At 48.7% G+C, this 22,918-nt stretch overlaps 1 protein-coding gene across 4 annotated transcripts in view; it reads right to left on the bottom strand.

Moving 5' to 3' along the window:
* The window catches only part of PPP1R12C (protein phosphatase 1 regulatory subunit 12C), a 38,251-nt gene extending 15,799 nt beyond the window's left edge, over positions 1 to 22,452 (bottom strand). Inside the window, exons 1-9 of one of the 4 annotated variants that reach the window (XM_083707866.1) lie at positions 21,967 to 22,452; positions 8,338 to 8,468; positions 7,690 to 7,808; positions 6,717 to 6,876; positions 5,685 to 5,829; positions 4,361 to 4,435; positions 1,740 to 1,828; positions 303 to 445; positions 107 to 201 (exon numbers count right to left, since the gene is read on the bottom strand). In XM_083707866.1, the coding sequence (XP_083563992.1) occupies positions 107 to 201; positions 303 to 445; positions 1,740 to 1,828; positions 4,361 to 4,435; positions 5,685 to 5,829; positions 6,717 to 6,876; positions 7,690 to 7,808; positions 8,338 to 8,468; positions 21,967 to 22,338 (1,329 nt within the window). In that variant the 5' untranslated portion in view covers positions 22,339 to 22,452. The remainder of the gene's footprint in view (positions 1 to 106; positions 202 to 302; positions 446 to 1,739; positions 1,829 to 4,360; positions 4,436 to 5,684; positions 5,830 to 6,716; positions 6,877 to 7,689; positions 7,809 to 8,337; positions 8,469 to 21,966) is intronic. The other 3 variants (XM_083707868.1, XM_083707867.1, XM_083707869.1) reach the window with 3 other exon arrangements.
* Between the last annotated feature and the right edge of the window lie 466 nt (positions 22,453 to 22,918).

Here is a 22,918-nt window from a genome sequence, read left to right as displayed (position 1 = left end):
GTGACAAGGACGATTGGGGGGGGGGGAATGAGGCACAGAGATGTGCCAACGCCCCCTTTCACCTAAGGAAGAAGCTAAGGGTTCGTGCAGGTGAGCAAAACCTCACCTTCTGCCCCATGGGACTGGGGGACACAGGGCTGACAGGGGTCACGGAGACGCCATTCACTGCACTGTTGTCCGTTGGGGGAGCGGCCTTCACCTCTGCCAAAGGAGAGAAAGCAGTTAGCATCTAATTGGCTGTGCCAGACCCTTCCAAGATCTGGGCCAATGAGGGACATTGCCCACCACGTAGCTCCGCCTACCATTGGAGTGTGGCGTCTCCTCCCCCTCCGAGGCAGAGCTGGTCTCCTCCTCGCCGACAGCAATGGTCCCCAGGGTCTTGCGCTCCTTTGACTGGTCCTGGACGGAGATCTTCTCCTTACTGCTCATGCGGCACACAGAGCTCCTAAGAAGCAGAGAGGAGATGCGGGGAGTTAAGGGTGTTAAAGGAAAGTGGATAGTTTTAAAAGAAGCGAAGTTGCTCAGCCCACCACGGTTAATTACATCAATGGCGCGTTTGCCCAGACAGAACCAATGGGAGCCATTGGAAGGTTGCAAACTTCAGCCACGCTGACAACTGCTTCGTTCCAACAGCCCTCATTTCCCTATTTATGATCGGGTTCAAGCGGAGATCTCGAGATGAAAGAGGTTACCTGGGCTGGGCTGGCATACTCTGGTGAACTGGTTTAGGCCAGGCGTGGCCTCATGGCAGCTGCCCTGCAGGGGAACACTGGTTTCTTGCATGAACAGCTGCTCTAGAACTCAGACAACTCAGGCACATGACATGCCATTTCTCCTGAAATTTAGCTTTCATACCATGCAAGATGCTGCCAACCAGCCTAAGCCTAAGGGCTTGTTCCTATGTGCCAATCCTGGAAGTGCTGTACACCTGTATTTCCGTATTAAATCTTTTCCTGCTCTTCAGCCAAAAAGGCTCTCGGAGCAGCTAACAGACAGATCAGTGGAAATCGAGATGGTTCTGATCCTCAGGCCTGCGATGTGACTGAGCAACAACAAGAGTATCTACAACTCAATGGGCAACGTGGAGGCTGCGCCCCCAAACCTTGCACTTCACACGCTTTGCAACTTCACACAGGGGAGAGGTGTCTGAGCTGGCACATGGCCTCCATGTCTGAACATGCGCGAGCTAGCGCATGGCTTGCTTTTAGAAAACAACCACCGAGGTTGCCTTGGTGACGTCTCGTAACGAAATGCCCAACCAACGCAAGTTTGAGGCAAGCGAGCCGATGCTTCCTGCTAACAGGAGAGGCTTTGCTTCCCTGTTAATGTTTGTGGGACGACAGGAGACACTTGCAATTTGTACAGGCTCGACGTCTGTAACCACAAAACAGTTGGATAGCCCAACCTGACGTCTGCAGTCTGTAACAGTAAACACTTCTGCAGCAAACCGGGCTGCCAAACTTGCTGCGCGCCAAATAAAGACTTCTCTCTAAACCTGTTTTGCCAACGTGCACTTGGCGTGGGGTTCGCATGCGCCTGTTCCCATACTGCTGAGCCATAATAAGCTGCATCCTAGATTAAAGAACCGATAGCCGACAGAGCTGCAAGCTAGGGCCTTTACCAACTCGTGGGAAATGACGGCTGGGTACAAGGGCGGAAGCTGTGGACTTTAGAACCAGAAATGCGGCATTAAAAGGTTGGGAACCTAAGGGACAAACGCCCCCACGCCCACACCTCACCTCCGGTGCTTGCTCGTGTACGATGGGGGCTGCTCCAAGCTGGTGTCAATCACTGCCTGCTTCAGGTGAGCTTCCTTCTTGCTGCGTAGCTGAAGGTTAGGGAGAGAGACGGGGGGTGAGGGTCAAGCTCTCATTCCCTTTGGCTATGTGACCTTCGTAATGATGAACAGATTTTGCCAGGGGAGCAGAGGGCAATGGCACCTGCCCTTCTGGGCAGACATACCTGGGGCAAGAGCACTGCCCCAAAGCTTCTGCTTTCTTCAAGGGATCTGCCAAATGGAGAAGAGCAGTAATGGCTGAGATCTGCACTGAACAGTCTGTGGGATTCACGCTGAAACACTGCTGCTGAATTTAAGGGGGAGGGCGATGTGCTTGGGAAAATAAAGCGCAGATGTGCCCACAGTTGGCATTTGCATTGAGTGCAGCCGAGAAGGAGCAGAGTTCTTGCATGGCTTAGGAGCTAAGAAAGGTCCACCACAGGGATGGTCACGGATACAGGAAGAGCCTTGCTGGATCAGAAGAGTGGACACTGGTGCTCCTTTGGTCTGATCAAGCAGGGCTCTGTTCATGTTCCCGAAGCAAGCAGAAAGATGCTCCAGGGATGCCTACGAAGAGGAAATGACAGCAACCTTCCCCCCCACCCCCAAGTATTCAGTATTACATTATGTTCTCTGGAAGTGGAGGCAGCATAGACAGCCGTCATGACGTGAAACCAGTGACACAATACTTATGTTCTGCTCTACAACCGCAAAAGGCTCTCAAAGCAGCTTGTGAATCAACCTGGACTCAAATCTGTTACGCTGCCTGGAGATGATAAGAGATGGGAGACCCAACAAACCCAGGAGGGCACCACACGTGATTTTGGAAACTTCCACCATGTCCCTCTAAATCAAAATGCCCCAAATGCTTTAAGGCCAGTCTTTACCAATCTGGTGCCTTCCAGGTGCTGTTGGACTACAACTCCCATCATCCCCAGCTAGCGCCCTCCAACAACACCTGGAAGGGGCCAGGTGGGTGAGGGCTGCTCCAGGCCTTTCCCTGTTGGGAAGCTGCTCCAGCCCCTTGCTTCTTCACGTGCCCTGTGTGCCAAGGCTTCTTTCCCTCTCTATGGCTTACAACCTGGCTCTCTCAAGACTGGTTCTCACAGGAAAACCCCCAGAGGGAAAGAGGAAAGCCCTTAAAAGGTTTCCAAAGGGCCCGGAGGCTGATCTGGTTTCAGTCCACTGGTGGAAAAAGAGCATGCAGCTGACAGGCGGGTGGGAGAAGCCCATGCTGCTTTCCATCCCCTTGGGAACAAGCCTCTCTCGCCACGGAAGGTTTCTGCCCGGAGCGCTGGAAAAGGGAGGTGTGTGGGCTTCACCAGCAGCCGCCACTCCGAGGAGGCCCACCCTGCGGTTTCAGAAACGCTGCCCTGGGCTGGTGAAACTCAAATTAAGCTGACAGGCAGGACTGGCCTCGCTCCCTGACCTCCTGCCCTGTGGGGTCGTTGCCGTTCCTCGCTACTTTCTGCTCTTGTGGCTGACGCTGCACAAGGTAGGAAGGCCATGTAAAATAACATGAACCAAGACTGAGCCTCCCCTGCCCCCCCTCAAGCATTTTTATTTATTTCAAAAAAGTCAATCGAAAAAAAATTCTGGGAAGGGAACAAAGATGTAACCCATGCCCCCATGATGAGAGGAAACAGTTACGCAAAGAAAATATAGGCTGCTGCTTCATTTGCATGCCATATACATAGTCAACAACAGAAATCAGCTCCACTTGGTGCTGAATTATGGTCTTTTTAAAATTGCAAAGGTTACACAGGTCTGGATGAGTCTAGTCAGCCATTGCAAGAAACTTTTGTCTGTCTTATTGCACCCAATAAAGGGTGATGGGGGGGGGCAGGAGAAAAATTACCCCTGAAGTTTACTGAATTAGCACACAACCTCTTAAAATATTGTTTGTGTGTACATGCTTCTATGTAAACACACACACATATATATACACACACACAACAGCAGCTGTTAAGATGGGAGTCCTAGATAAATTGCAACTATTCATTAAGCACCTGGGCAAATGAAATGTCTTCAGCTGGCACCTAAAACTCACCAGGTGAGGTGCCAGGTGAGCAGCCCTAAGGGTGCTGACGGAGGAAGAAGCAAATGGCTTTTTCCTCCGTCGCTGCCTGACTAACTGCCGACGGTGGGAGCCACAAGGACCCGCCTGTGAAAAGGGTCAAGAGGCTGGGGTTTTTTGGCCCAGGGACACCTTTTGGTACCTCAGATTTTAGCACAAGACATTCGTGAAGCACGCACACAGCACAATGCCACCCGTACGACAGCCTCTTAATGGGAGTGACAGCAGCAACGATGGGGCACAAGCATCTTCTATTTGGGACTAGGGGTCTTGCAAGGTTCCCCCAAAGCAGCTCCTCCCTCAGCCCAACTCCTCAAATTGGCACCTGCAAGGTTTCCCTCCCATTCGAGAAACAAGGCGTTCAAATGCTGTCTAGTTCCATACAAGAGCGAGGGCTCCACGCGCCACACGCTTTCCGCATAGACCCAAGGCAGCAGTCCCGATTCTGTTGTATCTGCCACACACGGGGGTGGGGGGAGAGAAGGGTAAGAAGAAAAGTCACTCACGTCAATTTGCTTGCGTTGGAGATCCTCGAGCAGAGCCAAAGTATCCTCATCCGCAAGGTCGCAGGGACGCTGGCCCTAGGATGGGGAGGAAACAGCTGGGGCTGAGAAGGGCTCCTTTCGCCACCGTTTGCCATCAGAATAAAACTGGGAAACATGGTGGGTGAAGCAGCTTCCCTCTGGTGTAGATGCGTCTTCTTTTAACTCGCCACCTGTCCTGCCTGCCTCCCTCCTCCAAGCCCACCCACCCACCCACCGAAGAAAGCAACATCCAGGGCTTCTACGAGTTACACTCGATTCCCCACCTGCTTAGAATTACTGGCTGCTGTTTTCAATGAGGGGAGGAAATAAACCCATCTTGGTAGGTACAAATGGAGAGCTTCTGGTTCTAAGCAAGGGGGTAGCCCTTTCAGAAAATAATCTAGAAGGGAGGAGAATGAGAAATAAGGGGCTACCCTCTCACAGCTTAAGGGGGGGGGAAAACCCTTGAAGGTGGGAGAAACATCCCCAGCCATTTCAAAACGTTCTCCTCTGTCGTACTCCACAACCAAGTCAAGCCTTTCCAGGTCTCTGTCCTTCCTCCAGCATTTTGCAGGATCCACAAGCTTCTATTTGTGGCTGCAGTCAGCAGATTTAGAATTCCAGCCTCCCACATCTCCTTCCCCCTTTGGGTTTTGGTTTTGTAAACCTTTAACTGAACAACGCAGAATAATAATGTATTTCTTTTTTAAAAAAATAAAACAAAAAACTCTGTAACCTTAAGGGGCAACATTTTATTTTATTTTAAACAACCTGCTTAGGACACAATTATATAAAAAAATGCAGATGGCATTTCAGAAAAGGTATTTTCCCTTCACCTCGTGAACGAGAGCAAGCCTTGTCCACAACGGTATCGGCTGTGACACCATCTAAAACAACGCACCATCTAAAAACAACCTGATGTTTTCCCCTCCTTCAAAACCATATTTTTATTCAAAAGAAAATGTATACAGATGTAGTCAATTAACTGACCCATCAGAATGCTTTGACACTAGTCCATTAAAATTTCCTTAAAATCTGGTGACGGTCCTCATTTTGCTGTCCTAGAAACCCCTCTGCACCAAGAACAGTTGCAAACATATGAAGTTGCCTGAGACCAGGCTGGAGTGCTGGGCCACTTAGCTCAGCCAACCTACTCGGACTGGCAGGGCCTTTCCAATGCCTTGGGCAACACCAAGTCCTCTCCAGCCCTGCTGTGTGGGCTCTTCTAACTGGAACCACAAGAAGCCTGGGTTCTGCAACACACACACACACACACACTCACACCAGACACCTCCTTTGCTCTCACCACGTTGTTGAGTGCCTCCATGTCGCAGAAGTGCTCTGCTAGGAGGCGACAGGCCTCTTCCACTCCCCAGTGGGCTGCCGCATGCAAGGGAGCCCAGCCGTCTTTGTCCTGCACATTGGGGTCATATCCAGCCTGCAAGAGCAGCCTGCAACAGGGCAAGAGAAAGCAGCCGTCAGGGGTTTCCTGGACTGAGGCATGGTGCCTTATGGGAAAACTAGATATTAATAGACAAAAGAAGGTAAAGGCAGACTCTAGATGGGACAGAGCAAAGACGGTGCTGGATACAAGAGCTACAGGGTCTTCTGTGAGGGCTGGGTGGGTGGGTGGGACAGTGGTCCAAGGGAGATACAGAACTCAAGAGTCCCAAATTATCCAGGGACAAGAATTCTCCTGAATTCTTCTGTGAGGTACATATCTAAGGGTCAGGTATTTGAGGTTCTCATGGCAGGGAGAACAGGGGGGGACAGGAGACTGGGACTTTTGGAAGAGCGAGTGAGTTAGAGAAGCAGCGTGGATGGAACTTGCTGGAAACCGGCTGGGGTCATCTGTCTTTTTCTTTTCTTCTTATTTGAGGGGAGGGGTCCAAGTGCTCAAAGCAAGATGGCTGGGAGCAGGATGCTAATATCCTGGATTCTTATCAGCTCCGAGTCACCATCAGGAGGCTGGGGTGGGGACTGGCACTGACTTGGCCTACGCTTTTCCCTAGGCCCCGCCTTTGCTCAGGGGATGTTTGGCAAGGCACGGAGGAAGGGGGGGGGGGGATCAGAAGAAGTGGTGCAACTAACCACCTGGGCTGGGAGAGTGGGTATGGCAAGTGCCCAAACCTGTTGAGGCAAATAGGAACCTGAGGTGTGACGTTGGCAGCCATTTTGTAAACCTACGTGCTTCTATGACGTTCGACATCTAGCTTAAAACTGTGAGAGGGAGACACGGGATCCCATTTCCTGCTCCAAAAGGGGATTTATCAAAGGGTTTCATGTGCTCAGAATGGATGTCCCTCGGGGCTGGGGGAATCGAGGACCAGGCTCTCACCTCATGACCTCAATGTAGCCTTTGGCAGCTGCCACGTGGAGGGCCGTGGCCCCTGTTTTGGGGTGTGGCTCGTCAGAGATTTTCCCACCGTTCATCCACTGGCGTGCGTCACGAAGCATCACCTCCTCCTCCTCTCGCTTGGCTACTTCTACATCTATCCCTGAAAAGGAGAAGGAGGCGTCATGGGAGAGCCAAGAAGGCGACGACTACGAATCTGAACAGCTGCGGCCGCACCAGAGAGCTGCGAAGAAATATGTCTTCTCCTAACGATGCCGAGGAATCCTAGCAACTGGATACTTTTAAAGTCCTTCCTCTTCCAAAAAAACACGCAGTCATCATTGTTTTAAGGAATTTGTGTATGATGTAATTATGGGTGGAGGGCACAATTACATCATACACATATGGCTCAGGGATGGGGAAGCTGTGGCCCTCCAGATGAGGCTGGACTGCAACTCCCATCAACCCCAGGCAGTATGGGTCAATGGCCAGGTGTGATGGGAGTTGTAGTCTGGCAACATCTGGGGAGTCCCAGATTCCCCATTCCTAATCTTCACTGGGTTTGGATGCAGAATAAATTATGTACAGTAAGCAAATATGTGCAAATATAATCTTGGTAGACACTGTATTTTTAAACTGTTCCAGAGCCAGAGAACCTACCAGGTTTTGGAAGTCATCGCTTGGCTCTGTCTGCAGTAAATAATCCAAGTTGAAAATATTTTGATGGGCCGTATATTACAACCCTGTGGTGTAAACCAGGAACCATTTAATTAATCCATTTGGGTGTGTGGGTGTGAAAACCTGCAAAGTTGATTCTATAATCTTTCTGCAGCACCAACCCCTAAGGAAGGGGGAAAACCCAGGACCTGGAGGGCTGGTTGGAGAAGCCTGGTGAAGCCCCGAAAGGGTCTACAGAGGGACAGAGCATTAGAGGAAGCAGAGCTACACCATGCATGGAAGCCAGCTCTCTCCTTACCTCTCTTCCCAATCTCCGAACGCAGTAAGGCCTCCATGTTGTCAGCCTCCGCAATGTCCAATGGCACGTCCCCGTCGCTGTTCACTGCAGCGATGTTGGCACCGTGGTCCAAGAGGTATCTGGGCCAGACAGTGATGCCCAGGGTCAGATCCATAGGCCCATTTAGCCCCCCACCCCTGCAATCCCGGATTAGGCCACACAAAAAAAGCCCGTCTCGTGGGGCGACAGTTGCCAAGCGCCGGAATCCTTTGCGCCCTTGCCTCGTGATTGCAGACAATAAGCCTCCCTCCCTTTCAAATGCAGATGGGGTGAAAGGACCACCAACTCAGAAATGAAGCCTAATGCAGGTTGCCCTTGGCTTCCGCAACCTCCCCCTGCGCCTTAGATAGCTGTGTGCATGATGACTGACACCTGCTAATCTGGACAGGAGCCCTGTCCCCTTCTGCATCTGGATACCCTGTGTTGGGAAGGGCGTAGGTTTTGTGACCGCCGTTCAGCCCCAGGTGAAAAGCACTGAAAGACCGGTCTGCGGATTTATTACTGTAATAACTTCAGGCAAAAGGCGTTTTATCTACCGCAAGGCCAATGAAGTTATCCGTGAGCTGGCATGGTTTTGGAAGGCCGTCACCCCTGCAGCCCCAAACTCACTGTGCAATCTCAATGTAGCCGCAAGAAGCAGCGACGTGCAGCGGAGTCCAGCCCTCATTGTCAGCCTGGTTCACGTCGGCTCCGTTTGCCACCAGAAATTCCACCACCTCCATGTTCTCATCAATGCAGGCCTGGAAAAGACAGAAGACTTGTCGCAAGGAAGCTCCCAGCTCCCCGTTTCTCTCTCCTCTCCTCCATAACAGGGCCAAAGCTCAGTGGCAGAGCGTGTTCTCTGCACACAGAAGGTCCCAGATTCAATACCTGGCATCTCCATGTTGGAAAAGTCTCCTGTCTGTCTGAAACCATAGAGTGTGGACAATGCAGGGCTAGATGGACCAATGGTTTGATGTGGGTGGAACACAGCTTCTCATGTTCCTAAGGAACCTTTGCTCCCCTGAGCAAAAAGAGCACTTCCTCATCGTTCTCCCTTGTCCCACTCAGCACCTTGCCCTCCTTTCCTGGTGCAACAAGGAAATGTCCCATTGCACCACTGTCCCCTAGACATGCAAGGCAGCCCCTGAACAGAAGGGCAGGGAATGCCACAAACCCCTTCAGAGCTTTTTATTTGCCACATGGTAGGCCAAATAACACCCCAGCCGCCTGGGAATTTTATAGTCAATGGTTTGGGCAGATTTCTTTTTTTGAAATTCCTCCCACTTTACTTTTCTGCCAATAAAAATCCTTCCTTTTCATAGACTCATTAGTAACAGTAAATGGATGACAACTACAAATACGAGGCAAGCTTGTCAGCTTCAAAGCTTCTTTTAATGTTTTCCAGGTGATTATACCTAGTGAGTATGAAAATGAGCATATCCGGCAAAGTTCTTTCAGCTGCCAACATTTATTAGTTTTCAGCACTTTTGTTTTCCTCTTAGATTTAAACAAACAATGTATAGGAAAGCACACCCGATTGCCATTGCATTTTTTTTACAAGTACTGTATTGCAATACAAATTGCTACATGATACCACATTCAAACCACAAGAAGTATGTGTGGTTTAATTTCTCCTCAGATACTCCAGGTCAAATGTTTGTGGTGTATTAGGACAAAAAAGTGACATGCGGATACTTTTTCTAAAGCTTTGTTTACCAGATAGAAGTAAGATAAGCACGCTAAATCTAATCTCGGCATCAGAAAAAAATCTGATGCAAACCACACACACACACACACAAATACTATGCAAACCATCCTAATTTGCATAAGAAAATCTTCCCAGTTCATTCCTCCCCCCACCCAGGAAAATCCCCACCTCTATTGGCAGCCTGATTCGCACAACACGCTCCACCAAACCCCGGCTTAGCAACTTTGCACGGGCTCCAGGAGAGGAGCTTGCAGCCGCTTTCCCCCTTCCTGGTCTTTTCAAGAGCTGAGCTAAGCCGAGCCAAGGTTCGTCTTAGCGTGTCGCCTGAGCTGGAATTCGCAGTTAAGCTCTCTCCTCGCTAACCGTAAGCCGTAGCCAATGACAAACCATGGAGAGAGGGCTTAACCGGTAGTCCCAGTTCGGACGGCACGCTAAACTAAGCCTTGGCACTGCAGCGAAAAAGACAAGGCAAGAGCAAAGCAGCTGAGAGCTCCATTCTGGGAGCCTGCACAGTCTCCAAACCAGCTCAGTGCTCCAAAATGCGATGCCAATTGGTGGTGGGGAGAATTCCTGACAGGGAGGCAGGTTTTAGGTAAACATCAAGAAAAGCTTCCTAATGCTAAGAGGATTGCAGCTCAGGAACAAGCTGCTCAGGAAGGCCACACAATGAATTCCTGGCCATGTAGGGTTTCAAGGAGAGGCTGGAAAGACAATGCTGTCATTGGGCAGGAGGCCTGACAGGATGGCCCACAAAGTCACTGGTATTTGCACAAATACAGGTAGCCTCATGTGTTAATAGTTAAGTTGTGTTAGGGGTACAATATGATTTAATTTTATACTGTAGGGCCCAATGCTGACCAGTTAACCCTGTGCATTCTTTTGCAAACATCCCCACCACAAATGGTAGGCAGGAGAATCCAGCTACCGTATTTTTTGCTCTATAAGGCTCACTTTTTCCCTCCTAAAAAGTAAGGGGAAATGTGCACGCGTCTTATGGAGCGAATGCAGGCTGCGCAGCTATCCCAGAAGCCAGAACAGCAAGAGGGATCGCTGCTTTCGCTGTGCAGTGATTCCTCTTGTTCTGGCTTCTGAGATTCAGAATATTTTTTTTCTTGTTTTCCTCCCCCAGAAACTAGGTGCGTCTTATGGTCTGGTGCGTCTTATAGGTGCGTCTTATGGTCTGGTACTTCTTGAGCAAGGAGGGAGAATCCTGCCTTAATGCTTTTCCTTATCCGCAGGTGAATACACCCAAAAAAACTTTCAAGAGAAAAACGGGTGGCCGCAGCTTGTAAGCTGAACATTCGGGGAAGAGACTAGAATATCCTTTGGTGTCCAGGCCCCACTCCCACCCGTTGCCGCGATCCATAAGCGAGTCACATGGCGGCCTTATCACCATCTCTCTAAAAAGGAAGGAAGAGTGCTTCTGTTTGCCCTTTTTCTTTTTTCCCAAGAGGACAGATAGAGGGGTGGTGACCAGATGCAAAGGAGGGCAGACCTCCTGTACCAACAGCTGCCTTGCAGAAGGGGGAATTTAACAGATGTTGCCTCTTTCATCTCTGCATGACAAGCTGTACACCCTGCTGAAATTACTCTTCGGGGATGATAAGAGCCATAGCTGGGCAACATCTGGAGGGTCCCAGGATCCCCACCCCCTGAATTAAAGAGGCAGGAAGCAGGTCTTTCCAATATTCCAGGAGGATGGTCATACACGGGTAAAATAACCTTTAAATACTTGGTTGTAAGTTCAACAGGACTTATAACCTGGGTGCAGACATCTCTGGGCTTCAACCTGTGGGCCAGGTCTCCTAATGGGATGCAGTCAGATAAGGGGAACTATAGCAGAGCCACCAGGAAGACTTGGTAAGAAATTCTGAAGAGGGTCCCCAAAACGCATGTTTGGCTAAATGGTACATCCCAGGTCTGAAAAGGCCAACGCAGCCCATTCCCAAACTTCACTTGGGACAGTACTGACACAGCAAGCACCCCCTTCCCTTTCTCAAATGCACAAAAAGTGTGGCTGCTATTTACTGCTCTCTCTGTGCCTTCTAATCTTAAGGGGTTGGGAGAGAAAGCTGCAGGAGGCACCAAAACTCTGGCATTACATTTCCCTGGCTTGGGAAATGTATCGCAGTGCTAGGGCGGCAGTAGATAAGCAGCAGATGCTGTTTGTCACTTGGTTGCTCATTTGAAGGCAACTTCATCTCAGCCCAGCTGAGATGTGGCTTTTCCCAGCCACGCAATAAAAACAACAGGAAACATGGGCATAGCACTTTCAAGAGTTCAAAGCCGTTCGTGTGCATTGCCTATGACAAGGTAAGTTTATTACAATGCCCCATGTTAAAGATGGATGAACTGAGGCTGAGAGAGAGAGGGGGGCCACCCAGTAAGTTCACTGCAAGATGCAGGATTCAAACCAGGCAGTTCCTGATTCATAGCTTAAGTCTCTTGGTCTCTATGCAACATAAGCTCCGCTTAGAATGTTTTGATGTATTTTATACAAGTTGCACAAGGGAGTGGTTGGTCGTTTGACTTTCAGTTTAGCACAAGTTAGGAGCTGCCAGTCCTTGAAAAATGTGTCTCTGCTCCACTCATTAGGCGGCACAACTCCCCTGGTGCAGGCAGGGCAAAGTGAAATGAGATATATCACATGAGCAGATGGATAAAACCAAAGAAGGACCATAGCTTCCCCACTCACAGCACAGTCCATAATGGCTGTGTGCTCGACCCAGAAGCCAAACCATGTTTTGCTGTTACACCACAACCAGCAAACTGTGGTTTGTACATGCCCTCTAAATTGCAATTGAAAGCCACAGTTTGCTGGTTTGGATGCAACAGTGAACCACAGTTTGTCTTGGATCAGATACAACATCAACTGGGCTGCACTCTAACCGGGGAACTGGAGTGAAATGCCAACTGTGGCTTGGGCCAAAGATGAAATAATTACATTAGAGATGAAACAATACATTAGGGAGCACACAAACAATGTTCTTTTGTGTAGCGTCAACCATAATTTGGTGGCATTATGTGCAGTTAAAAAAAGAAAGAAAAGAGAAATGGTCCACATTACATCCACCTAAAAATGCAAAGGAGTAACCAGTTTTTGTTTTTTTAACAACAACAAAAAGATTAAATTCAGATTCTCACGGATCTACATTCTATGCTGAACAGCAGATGTGTTGCAGGATTCCACATGCTCAAAAAAAGTGTCACAGAGATCTGCAGCCTCTTTTGAGCAGTAGTTTAAGTATATTTTTTTTTTGGGGGGGGAGGCGTTGTTAAAAGAAGAGAATTTGGACCAAAGAGCCTTTGATGTCTTTTCGAGTGCCAGGAATATGCAGCTGTGCTACTTTTCTGCTTCCAACACAAAAGACGTCAGAACTGAAGGCAGCAGCTTCTGCTAGATTTCATCTGCCTTTAATAACAGGCTTTGGATTTGCAGTCAAGAGACCACGCAGAATAAAACTGGTTCAGGCAACAAGCGACAGTTATGTGGGTGTATCGTATCAAGCAGCCTTGAAGTAAGAATTTGGGTCATCTTGAAATATTTTCAAAAAAGAGAAACATCAAGTGAATGAAAGCATGGAGAACTGGGAGATCAGACACCAGTCCTCTCAGAAAAGTATTAGGGAGAAAAGACTCCTAGGTTCTTTGGAGAGAGTTGATTTAACCATCTTAACCTACAACAACTACCCTGATTAATAGCAGCTCTCTAGGATCCAGAGTAAGGCTTCTCCCGCCATCTGATCCCTTAACTGAAGACCGGATATGGAGCTGGCACATGTGCTCTACCCAATGAGAAATGGACCCTCCCTGAGGCGGAAGGCACATTGTTCCACATGTGGTGGAACTGTAAAAAGATCAGAGAGTGTTGGGAAATGATACGGGTGCCCAAACATTTTTCAAAGAGGGCCAGATTTGATGAAGTGAACATACATGAGGGCCGCCATGCGTGTTGAGCTGTTGGGGGGGGATTTTACCCCAGAAAATAAACTGCCACAGGGGCCGGATTAAGCCCCCAAAACAGACTTTGGACATGCCTGATCTATAACAAACTTAAGAAAATGTTTAAATGTTCTTTCCCTAAAAAGCACAAAGCCTTCCTGCTAGGAATTATGGGTAACAAAATCTCAAAGAAGTTCAGGAGAGTTTTCATGTACGTCACAGCAGCAGCTTTTTCTAATCGCAAAAGGCTGGAAGGGAGAAGTTATCCCATCCAAATTAGACTGGCAAAATAAATTGAGAGAGTATGCTGAACTAGCAAGACTATCAGCAAGGCTACGAGACATTACAGATGAAAATTTTACCAGAGAATGGGATAAATACAGAGTCTACCTAAAAGAACACTGCCAAAATATCAATCCGTTGGCAGGTCTTGACTGAGTTTCTGCGTGTAACAGGACAATTTTATAAATTTAAAGTAATTAGAATAACATAGAGAAGATAAAGAATGTAATTTGGGAACACAATGGGGAGATAGGAGGTCATGCCGAATCTAATCGCAAATTGATTTACACAACAAGTATCAACTATGGAATGAATGTTTGTTTATTTTTACTTTGTCTTTAACATCTATTGACCAATTGTGTTATACAGTTTTAAAACCAATAAAGCAGTTAAAAAGAAAAGAAAAGAGAAATGGTCCCTCCTTGACAGTCTGCATTTGCTAGTGAGAGAAAGAAAAGACACATAAGAGACAATCACACAATCTAGCTTAAAGTCAGCTAACGTAGGGCTCTCCAGACGTTGTTGGACTCCAACTCCCATCAGTCCCAGCCAGGATGGTCAATGGTCAGGGATGATTTTAAGCTGTAGTCCAGCAACATTGGGCAGATATCAGTTGACTACCCTTGATCTGGGACACGGGTGGCATTGTAGTCTAAACCACTGAGCCTCTTGGGCTTGCTGATCAGAAGGTCGGCAATTCGAATCCCTGCAACGGGGTGAGCTCCCATTGCTCGGTCCCAGCTCCTGCCAACCTAGCAGTTCGAAAGCACACCAAAAAAGTGCAAGTAGATAAATAGGTACTGCTCCGGCGGGAAGGTAAACGGCGTTTCCATGCGCTGCTCTGGTTTTGCCAGAAGTGGCTTAGTCATGCTGGCCACATGACCTGGAAAAACTGTCTGCGGACAAATGCTGGCTCCATCGGCCTATAAAGCGAGATGAGCGCCGCAACCCCAGAGTCGCCTGCAACTGGACTTAACTGTCAGGGGGCCTTTACCTTCACACCTTACCCTTGATCTAGCCTGTTGCTTTTAAAATTCTCAAACCACTTATCCAGGATAATCACTGTGTTTAATCATTGTGTTCAAATTGGGCTCCAAGGCTGGATTGGGGTGAACCCTGGTTCAAACTGCACCCACTCTGGACTTATGACTGGATCCCCCTGCAGAGAGGGACGCACTGGAATTTCTCCCTGCTCCCACCCTCCATTGCATGGGCTTTGGGACAAAGGAGACCCCATGGCGTCATCCTTGCCCGCAGCCTGGGTGCAACTAGGGAAGGAGTTACTAGGCATGGAGAAAGATGCCGGCTGTTTCACCCAACCAGCCGAGCACTGATATTAATAGCCACTGCCTGGAATGCAAAGATTTCATTTTCCACAAACAAGAGAGACCGGCTGGTGTTGGCTGAAGCTCTTCGGAAACATTCCCTGACTGGCTGTGCTGCGAAAGAGCTACATTTCTCCTTGTTAGGCCCTGCTTCTTCGCAATGAGTTCAGGAATCCTCCTTCTCAAGCTCTGCACCTCCACTTTAACCCCACTGGAACCGTGAGAGGCAACATGGAGGTAAACAGTGGCCAAGTCTCTGCCACACCCCAAGTCTCTCCACTCGGCAGCAGCCCCCACCTGAGAAAAGTCAAGGGAACCGTGTATATTTAGAAGGTACATTCTTTGGAATTCAGAGGGGAGCTGACTTTTATTTAAACTTGTTTGTTCCAAAAACTGTACCTTCCAAAAGCCCTTTGTCAGGGAAATATTCATATTTAGAATCTAAATATATGAATAGTCCCCTGATGAAAAGCCCTCTGTGGTTTAAGATGTATAGGGTCTTCTGAATTTTGATGATAGTGTTGGTATATCTGAATGCATTAGCCTCTGTGCCTTTGAACTGAGGATTCTTTTAACACATTAGGAAAACCTAATCTGATACTCTCTCATTTCTAAGTACTTAGAAGACAATTAAGCACTTGTGGCAGAGCTATACCAAACGAGCAAGATTTACATAATTTTGAAAAAATCAAACAAGAGGCCATAAGGGGTTCTACAACGGCCATCTGTGAAAAATTCTCCATTTTTGTTCTGGCGAAGTATGAAACAGGATGCAATCCAGGAGATATTGTCTAACCACATGAGGTGTTTGGAGAAATTGTTGTCATTGTTATGTGACAGTGGCCATCATTCATGTGTGCACATCTATCTATATCCATTTTGCATGTAGATTTGTTGTGTTTAGTCATGAACCACGTTTTATATTAAATTTTTTGGAGTTCCTGCGACCCATTTTGAGATTTATTCCTTGACATCTACTAGCCTGAGCGAAAGCCAGTTATCTAACCCACGGCAGGTCTGCAACGAAGGAGAGTCTCCTGCCCTTGTTCTCTTCTCCTTTCCCATTCCCTCTTCTGAGCAGAACATAAGATAAATAAACAAAACAAAAAACTTAAGAATCCCATGCCTGCCCGCCGTGCTGCCTATTTATGGCTACACCTTGGAAACTGGTCCCGCATCCAACTCCCAGGCTTATTTTTTCCTTTCCAAAATCCAGGGAAAACACGTTGCAGAAACAGGCTTCAAAATCCACCACGCTCCCTGCCGTTCTCAGAACATGGTCGAGTAAGTTTGGGCCGTTCCAAATTCTGCCCTGGCCAGAAGCCAGAGGAGCATCAGAGGCACAACCCGGCAGTGAGGACAGGCACAAGGATAACTCTGGGAACATAAGGCGAGCGGAGGACTCACGGGTTTGCAAAGAAACAAGAGGACTCAAAGCCAAGTGGGAGGCAGCTAGAAGATAAGACAAGACTCTCGGTTCAGTGGGGCCATGGGTGCCCCATTCTCCAGCCAGGCATTATGAAACAAATAGATAAACCCTACCTATGTCTTTTATTTGTTTGTTTGATAGTCGGTCGGTTTTATGCGCCACCTCCGGCTAACAACCTAAACCTGTTCAGTTTATGGACAGCTACATTGGTTCACACACACAGTAAAAATACAATGTTAAAGCCATTAATTAAAAACCAAAGGATCGCAGCAACTTTGACTAAGCTTAGCATTGACAATTATCCGTAATGCCATCATATGGAAACCACTGCCACCTTACTAAAATCACTGCCACCTATTACCCCAATGCCTGGACAAATAAAAAAGGTGTTTCGCTTTCATGCAAATGTTTCCTGTTGTGGGGGCCAACCGGATGTCAGCTGACCATATGGATGGACATATGTAGCTGTTAGAAGAAGGATGGGGAAACTGTGGCCCTCCAGATGTTCTTGGACTCCAGTTCCCATCATGCCCGACCAGTGTCCACCCTAGCTGAGACTGATGGGAGTTGGAGTCCAACGACACTGGAGGGACTGCACATTCCCCAGCCCTGCACTAAAGATACCTGGGAATTGAATGGTTAATGAAGAGAACGCCTTTAAGTATAAGATGAATGTTGTTCTCCCCGCCCCTTCATCCTTTACCACTGGGAGAGAATGACCAGCCCAAGGTCACCCAGTGAGCTTCATGACATAGTGGGGATTTGGACTCAGAGCTTCCAGGTCCTAGTCAGACACTCTAACCACTAGACTACAATACACAGGCTCTTTTTTATATAAAAGATTCCACACAGTGATTACTCAAGAGTTTGCTTTTAAGAAAAAGTTTCAATGCAAAGTTAACCCGAATCCTGCTCCCAGGAAAATGTGGATTCCTCAAACTGTATAAATGAAATTGGCGGAAAATAAACAGGTTTGAACGTAGTACATCACTTATCTTGCTTCAAGCTGGTCACAGGGAGAAGCGAAGAGCTATAAAAAAAGAATACTGAACTACTCCAACACCACAGGAAACTCTCCTGAACCTTCCCACTGGCTTCTGAAATTTCATAATGTTAAAAAGTTTCATGTGTGTGTGTGTGTTTTTAAAGGAAGCCAGTTCCAGCCCCCGCAATTCCGTAACTGTGGGATGCACAAACTTTCAGTCTTCAAAGTGCTTCAGTACCCTCACATCTCAACTCACTTCTATCACATCTCCATATTTCTATTTTGAAGCAGGATTAAGTGAGGCCAATCTCTGCAAAGCCACCTGCGGAAATCTTAGTATGTTAAGTGCCCCCACCATGCTCTGTGGCTTGGAGATCTGCTCCAAATCAAAACCATTTCTGAAAGGCTTAGCAACCCATTTGCTGATGGCTTCCCCCATTAGGGACCCAGGTGGCGCTGTGGTCTAAACCACTGAGCCTAGGACTTGCCGATTGGAAGGTCAGAAGTTCGAATCCCCACAACAGGGCGAGCTCCCGTTGCTCGGTCCCAGCTCCTGCCAACCTAGCAGTTCCAAAGCACGTCAAAGTGCAAGTACAGTGGTACCTTGGGTTTGGAACTTAATTCGTTCTGGAGGTCCATTATTAACCTGAGGTACCACTTTAGCTAATGGGGCTTCCTGCTGCCGCCGCCACATGATTTCTGTTCTCATCCTGAAGCAAAGTTCTTAACCCAAGGTACTATTTCTGGGTTAGCGGAGTCTGTAACCTGAAGAGCTGTAACCCGAGGTACCACTGTAGATAAATAGGTACCGCTCCGGTGGGAAGGTAAACGGTGTTTCCGTGTGCCGCTCTGGTTTCACCAGAAGCGGCTTAGTCATGCTGGCCACATGACCCAGAAAAACTGTCTGCGGACAAATGCCAGCTCCCTCGGCCAGTAAAGCGAGATGAGCGCCGCAACCCCAGAGTCGTTTGCGACTGGACTTAATTGTCAGAGGTCCTTTACCTTTACTTCCCTGCCCCCCGATTATTTCTAAATCCTAAGGTAGAACCCCTCACATGGGCAGAAGCTGCATCTTCTCCCTAGACCAGGACTCACTCCTTTCACCACCACCCACTCTGCCACAGTTTGACAGACTGGTGTTTGGAGATGGCGGGAGGATGGGGACCAGGGCAAAGAGCCAAGCAGCATCAAGAGAATGAAGTAATGGAAAATTATCCAGGAGTATGTATGTGGGGCGGGAGAAGAGCATGGAAGGGGACAGCAGTCCCAGAGCCTCCTAATGAGAAACCCAGGAAAGGGAAATGTGTTTCAGGCATAACTGATCTTCCACACATTGCTATACTGTGCACACTTTGTGGATGATAAATCTGGTGGGAACTCCAAAGAAGTGGGGCATAATGCATCCACGCAGCCAACAGAATAACATCAAGACTAAGGCTGCAATCTTGAAACACGCTTACTAGGGAGTAAGTCTCAATGAGCACAGTGGGATTTACTTCTGAGCATATACAAGGCTCAGTTAACACACTGGAACTGTGCCTTGGACTCACACTGTCTCCCCGCAGTTAAAATTCCCTCCCTCACTTCCTGGTTCAGGCACAGCATGGCTTGCCATTTCATCTGAAAACGGCAAATACATTTCCGCTGGACCAAGTAGCGATGGAGAGAACTACAAGGGGAAGGAGGGAAAGGATGACACCAAAGCAATATCTGGATGGCCACACCATGGTTTGGGTGTGACCAAACCATTCATAAACCACAAAGGGTTCATACAGGATATTCTGCTAACCTCAACATAATATGAGCCTGGTGAATCAGGCCAATGGTCCTAGTCCAGCATCCTGTTCTCACAGTGGCCAACCATATGCCCCCATGGGAAGCCTGCAAGCTGGACATGGAGCACAACAGCCCTCAGTTCAGCTGCAATTTCCAGCAATTGGTATTCAGAGGCATAACCTGGTGCCTTCCCAAAACATATATAGGGCACAACATTTGGGAAAGGCTGATTTACAGTGTCAAGCACAGGATACAGGCTTGCATGCAGTCATCCCCCTGGATAATTGTAACTATTTATTCTGCCATTACCAGGTTGGGCACTGCTTTATTTTTGGGTGAAGACAAAGAAAAGTAGTTGTTGAGCAGTTCCTTCTTCTCTTTGCCACTCAACAGCATTTCTCATGCAAAGGACCTACCACTTGCTTGTTCTTCCTCTTGTTTTGAACACAGCTGAAGAAACATTTTTATTATTATTTTCAATCTCTCATGAAAGCCGGAGCTCATTCTGAGCTTGGGCCCACCTGCCATTCACCCTGCAACTGTTGGCTACTTGTGTATACTCCTCCATTGTGACTTCTCCTTCCTTCCATTTCTTATACTGTATATGCCCTTCTTAAATCTCAGCTCATCAGTAAACTCCTTATGCAGACACATCCATTTCTTTAGTTACATTTCTTTCTTGCTGGAATTGTCTGCACATGTGCCTTCAATATTTCACCCCCATCCACCTTGGACTCACTTCTTTTTGAGAATTTCTGACCATGGTATCTCACCCAGCAGTTCCTTAAACTTTCTGAAATCAGATTATTGAAGTCCCAAATGCATGTCCGACTAGACTCAGTTTTCCCTTGCCTCTGTATCATGAAACCCAAGAGGCCACAATCTCTTCCTCCCTAGGTTTCCTGTATTTCCACTTCATTGATCAGTTCCCCAGTGTTGGTGAGGACAGGGTCCAAAATAGATGACCCCCTTGCTGCTTCTTCTACAAATGAAATTGTCAACGAGGCAACAGAGGAATTTGTTGGACCTGACATTATTGGCAGAGTTTGAGTTCCAATAGATATTGGGGTAGTTGAAGTCTCCTATGACTACTATATCTCCCCTTTTTGAATGTTTGGTAATCTGCTGTAGGAAGGCATCATCCAAGTCTGGAGTCTGGCTTGGAGGTTCATAGCACACAGCTACAGTAAGCTCACTACTGCTTCCTTCTCCTACAATTTTTACCCATATTCTATCTATTCACACCGCATATACTGTTCTCAAAACAACAGCCTGCAGTTAGGTGGTTCCAAAGTCCTACAAGTAGAATGGTAGCTGTTAAAGCGTGGTAGAAAATAGGTTTCCCACCCTTTCTATGTATGCTTACAAACATAGCAAGTTTTCTGATCTGTTATCATTTATCCAGTAAAAGAATAAGAGATCGTGCCATTTGATCTCTATATGATGGTGATGGAACTAGCAGCTCAACTTTGCACAGTGGAAGTGACTTACATCACTAGGTGAAAGGTGATATTATATTAAGAAGGAACATAGGAAGCTGCCTAATATCTATTCAGACAATTGGTCCATCCTGCTCAGTATTGTCTAAACTGCAAGCTGCTCTTCAAGGTTTCAAACAGCAGTCTTTCCCAATTCCACCTGAAATTGCTGAAGTTTGAACCAGGGACGTTTTTCAGGGAAAGCACTACAGCACCTGTATCATCAGCACAATCCTACTGATACATGGAATTTGGCACAGAATTTTTGACATCTGCTGTGAAAATAGAGCTTAATAAACTGGACCCGAGAACCCTGGGAGAATGGCTGCCAGCCAAGACAGGCACTATCGTGACAGAGAGAATGGTCACTGGTGCGACTTGGCATAAAAGCAGAATGTATGTGCGTACCATATAATTAATCAATTAATCCAGTGACCGAGAGCAATCTCAGGCTAGAAGTGATTGAGATGTGCTTTAGAAACCTCCTTGAGGATGTTTCCGCAGGCAGTGCAAGTTCCATTTACTGGGTAGCTGCTACATTAACATTTATCATACAAAGCGTTCTTAAGCCGTAATCACATGCCAAACTGGGGGAATCATCAAACCTTCATTTTAATTTCACAACTGCTAGCCTCATATAATGCAATTTTTGCGCATGGACCTGGAGCAGCATTCATCTTACAGAGAGCTGTTGGGGTTCAAACCAACCCAACCATTAGCTGATAAAAGGGAACAGATCCTTCTAATTTCACATGAGCCTGTGCGTATGCGTAGAGAGAGAGAGGGTGGAGCTGGTTGCAGCTGCTTAATGGCAGAGAATACAGTACATACTCTGCAGATGCTCAGAGGCCATCCCTGTACACTTCACAGCCAGGCCTTGGCAACAGTGAAATAAGGGCTGGGGAGCATTTCTTAGATGCTCAGATATACTCCCATATAACTCTAAGCTAAGCCTTGACATTAGTTATACCAAAGCCGGGGCTGTAGCCGGAGGACGTTCTACACCAGCTTCCCCCAAACTTTGGCCCTATAGTTGTTGGACTCTGACAATTAACCATGCCAGACAGGGCGGATGCTCGCTGCAGTCTTAAGACGCCTGATGTGTACCAAGTTGGAGGAAGGCTGCTTCACACGTCTCAATCGGGGGGGAGGGAGGGGACGGGACACTCTGCGCACGTTCAGAGGCACCCCTTTCCGCTAAGGGGTTACGTTTCCAGATTTGAAATCCTGTCGCTTATTTCGGCCAGGGGACAGGAGAGGAAAAAGCTTAATGGGAAGGCGGCAAAAGCAGGGAGAGGGAGGCAGGGAGCTGCCATCAGGGCGCCGCGTACCTGGTGGAGGGCGCTGATGCCGTCCGCGTTGGTCCCGTTCACGGCGCCCGGGTCGGCGCTGAGCATCTCCCGCGCCGCTTCCAGCTCGGCCCCGGCGCAGCAGGCCAGGAACTCGGCGGCCGCCTCGAAGCGGACGGCGCGGGGCCGAAGCCCTCTGCCGCCGCCGGACCCGGAGCCCATCCCCGCCGCGGGCACAGCCTCGCTCTCGGCCGCCACCGGCAGCCCCGGAGGAGGCGGGGCCGGGCACAGAGAAGCAGCCGCTGCTGCTGCCGCCGCCGCCGCTGCCTCGGCCTCCGCCCAGGCTCGGAGCTGCTCCCGCCGCCGCGCCCGGGCTCCTTCCCCCTCGGAAAGGGACAGCAGCGGCGCCGCCATTTTCCCGCTGCTGCCGCCGCCAGCCCGGCTGGGCGGCCCTCCCGGCCCAGCTCTAGCTCTGGGCTGAAAAGCAGCAGCGGCGGCGGCGGCAGCGTCGACGCCTCTCGGCTTCCGTATCGGAAGCAAGAGGGGAGGGGGCGGCGGCGGCGGCAGCAGCAGCAGCAGCAGCAGGGCGGAGGATGTGGGAAAGGGAACGGCTGCCGCGCGGCATGACGGGAAGTGCAGTCCTCCAGACGTCGGGGGCTTCCAGACATTCTGCACTTCCCATCAGCCCCACACGGCACGGCCAACGGCACGGAATTGTGGGAGTTGTAGTTTCAACGACTGGGAGGTCATTTCCACACACACACCCCAAATCCCTAGGGGAGAATGCGAAAAGCACAACCTAAGAAGTGCGGGTGGGGATGGAAAGCGGGGGCACTTGTTTATGCCGTTAAAACCACGAGGAGAAGAAAGCAGACCCTGGTCCGGATTGCAGACGGAGAGCAGCAACTCTGCGGCGAAAAGCCCTGGCTGCTTTGTCTCGGAGGTTGCAGTACAAATCATTAGCCCTACGTTGCCAATTACGGGTGTAACAGTG

Source organism: Podarcis gaigeae, assembly GCF_964106915.1.
Source record: "Podarcis gaigeae genome assembly, chromosome: 13".
Lineage (NCBI taxonomy): Eukaryota > Metazoa > Chordata > Lepidosauria > Squamata > Lacertidae > Podarcis > Podarcis gaigeae.
The sequence above is the reverse complement of the archived record's forward strand: the minus strand, read 5'-3'. Positions and strand labels throughout refer to the sequence as shown.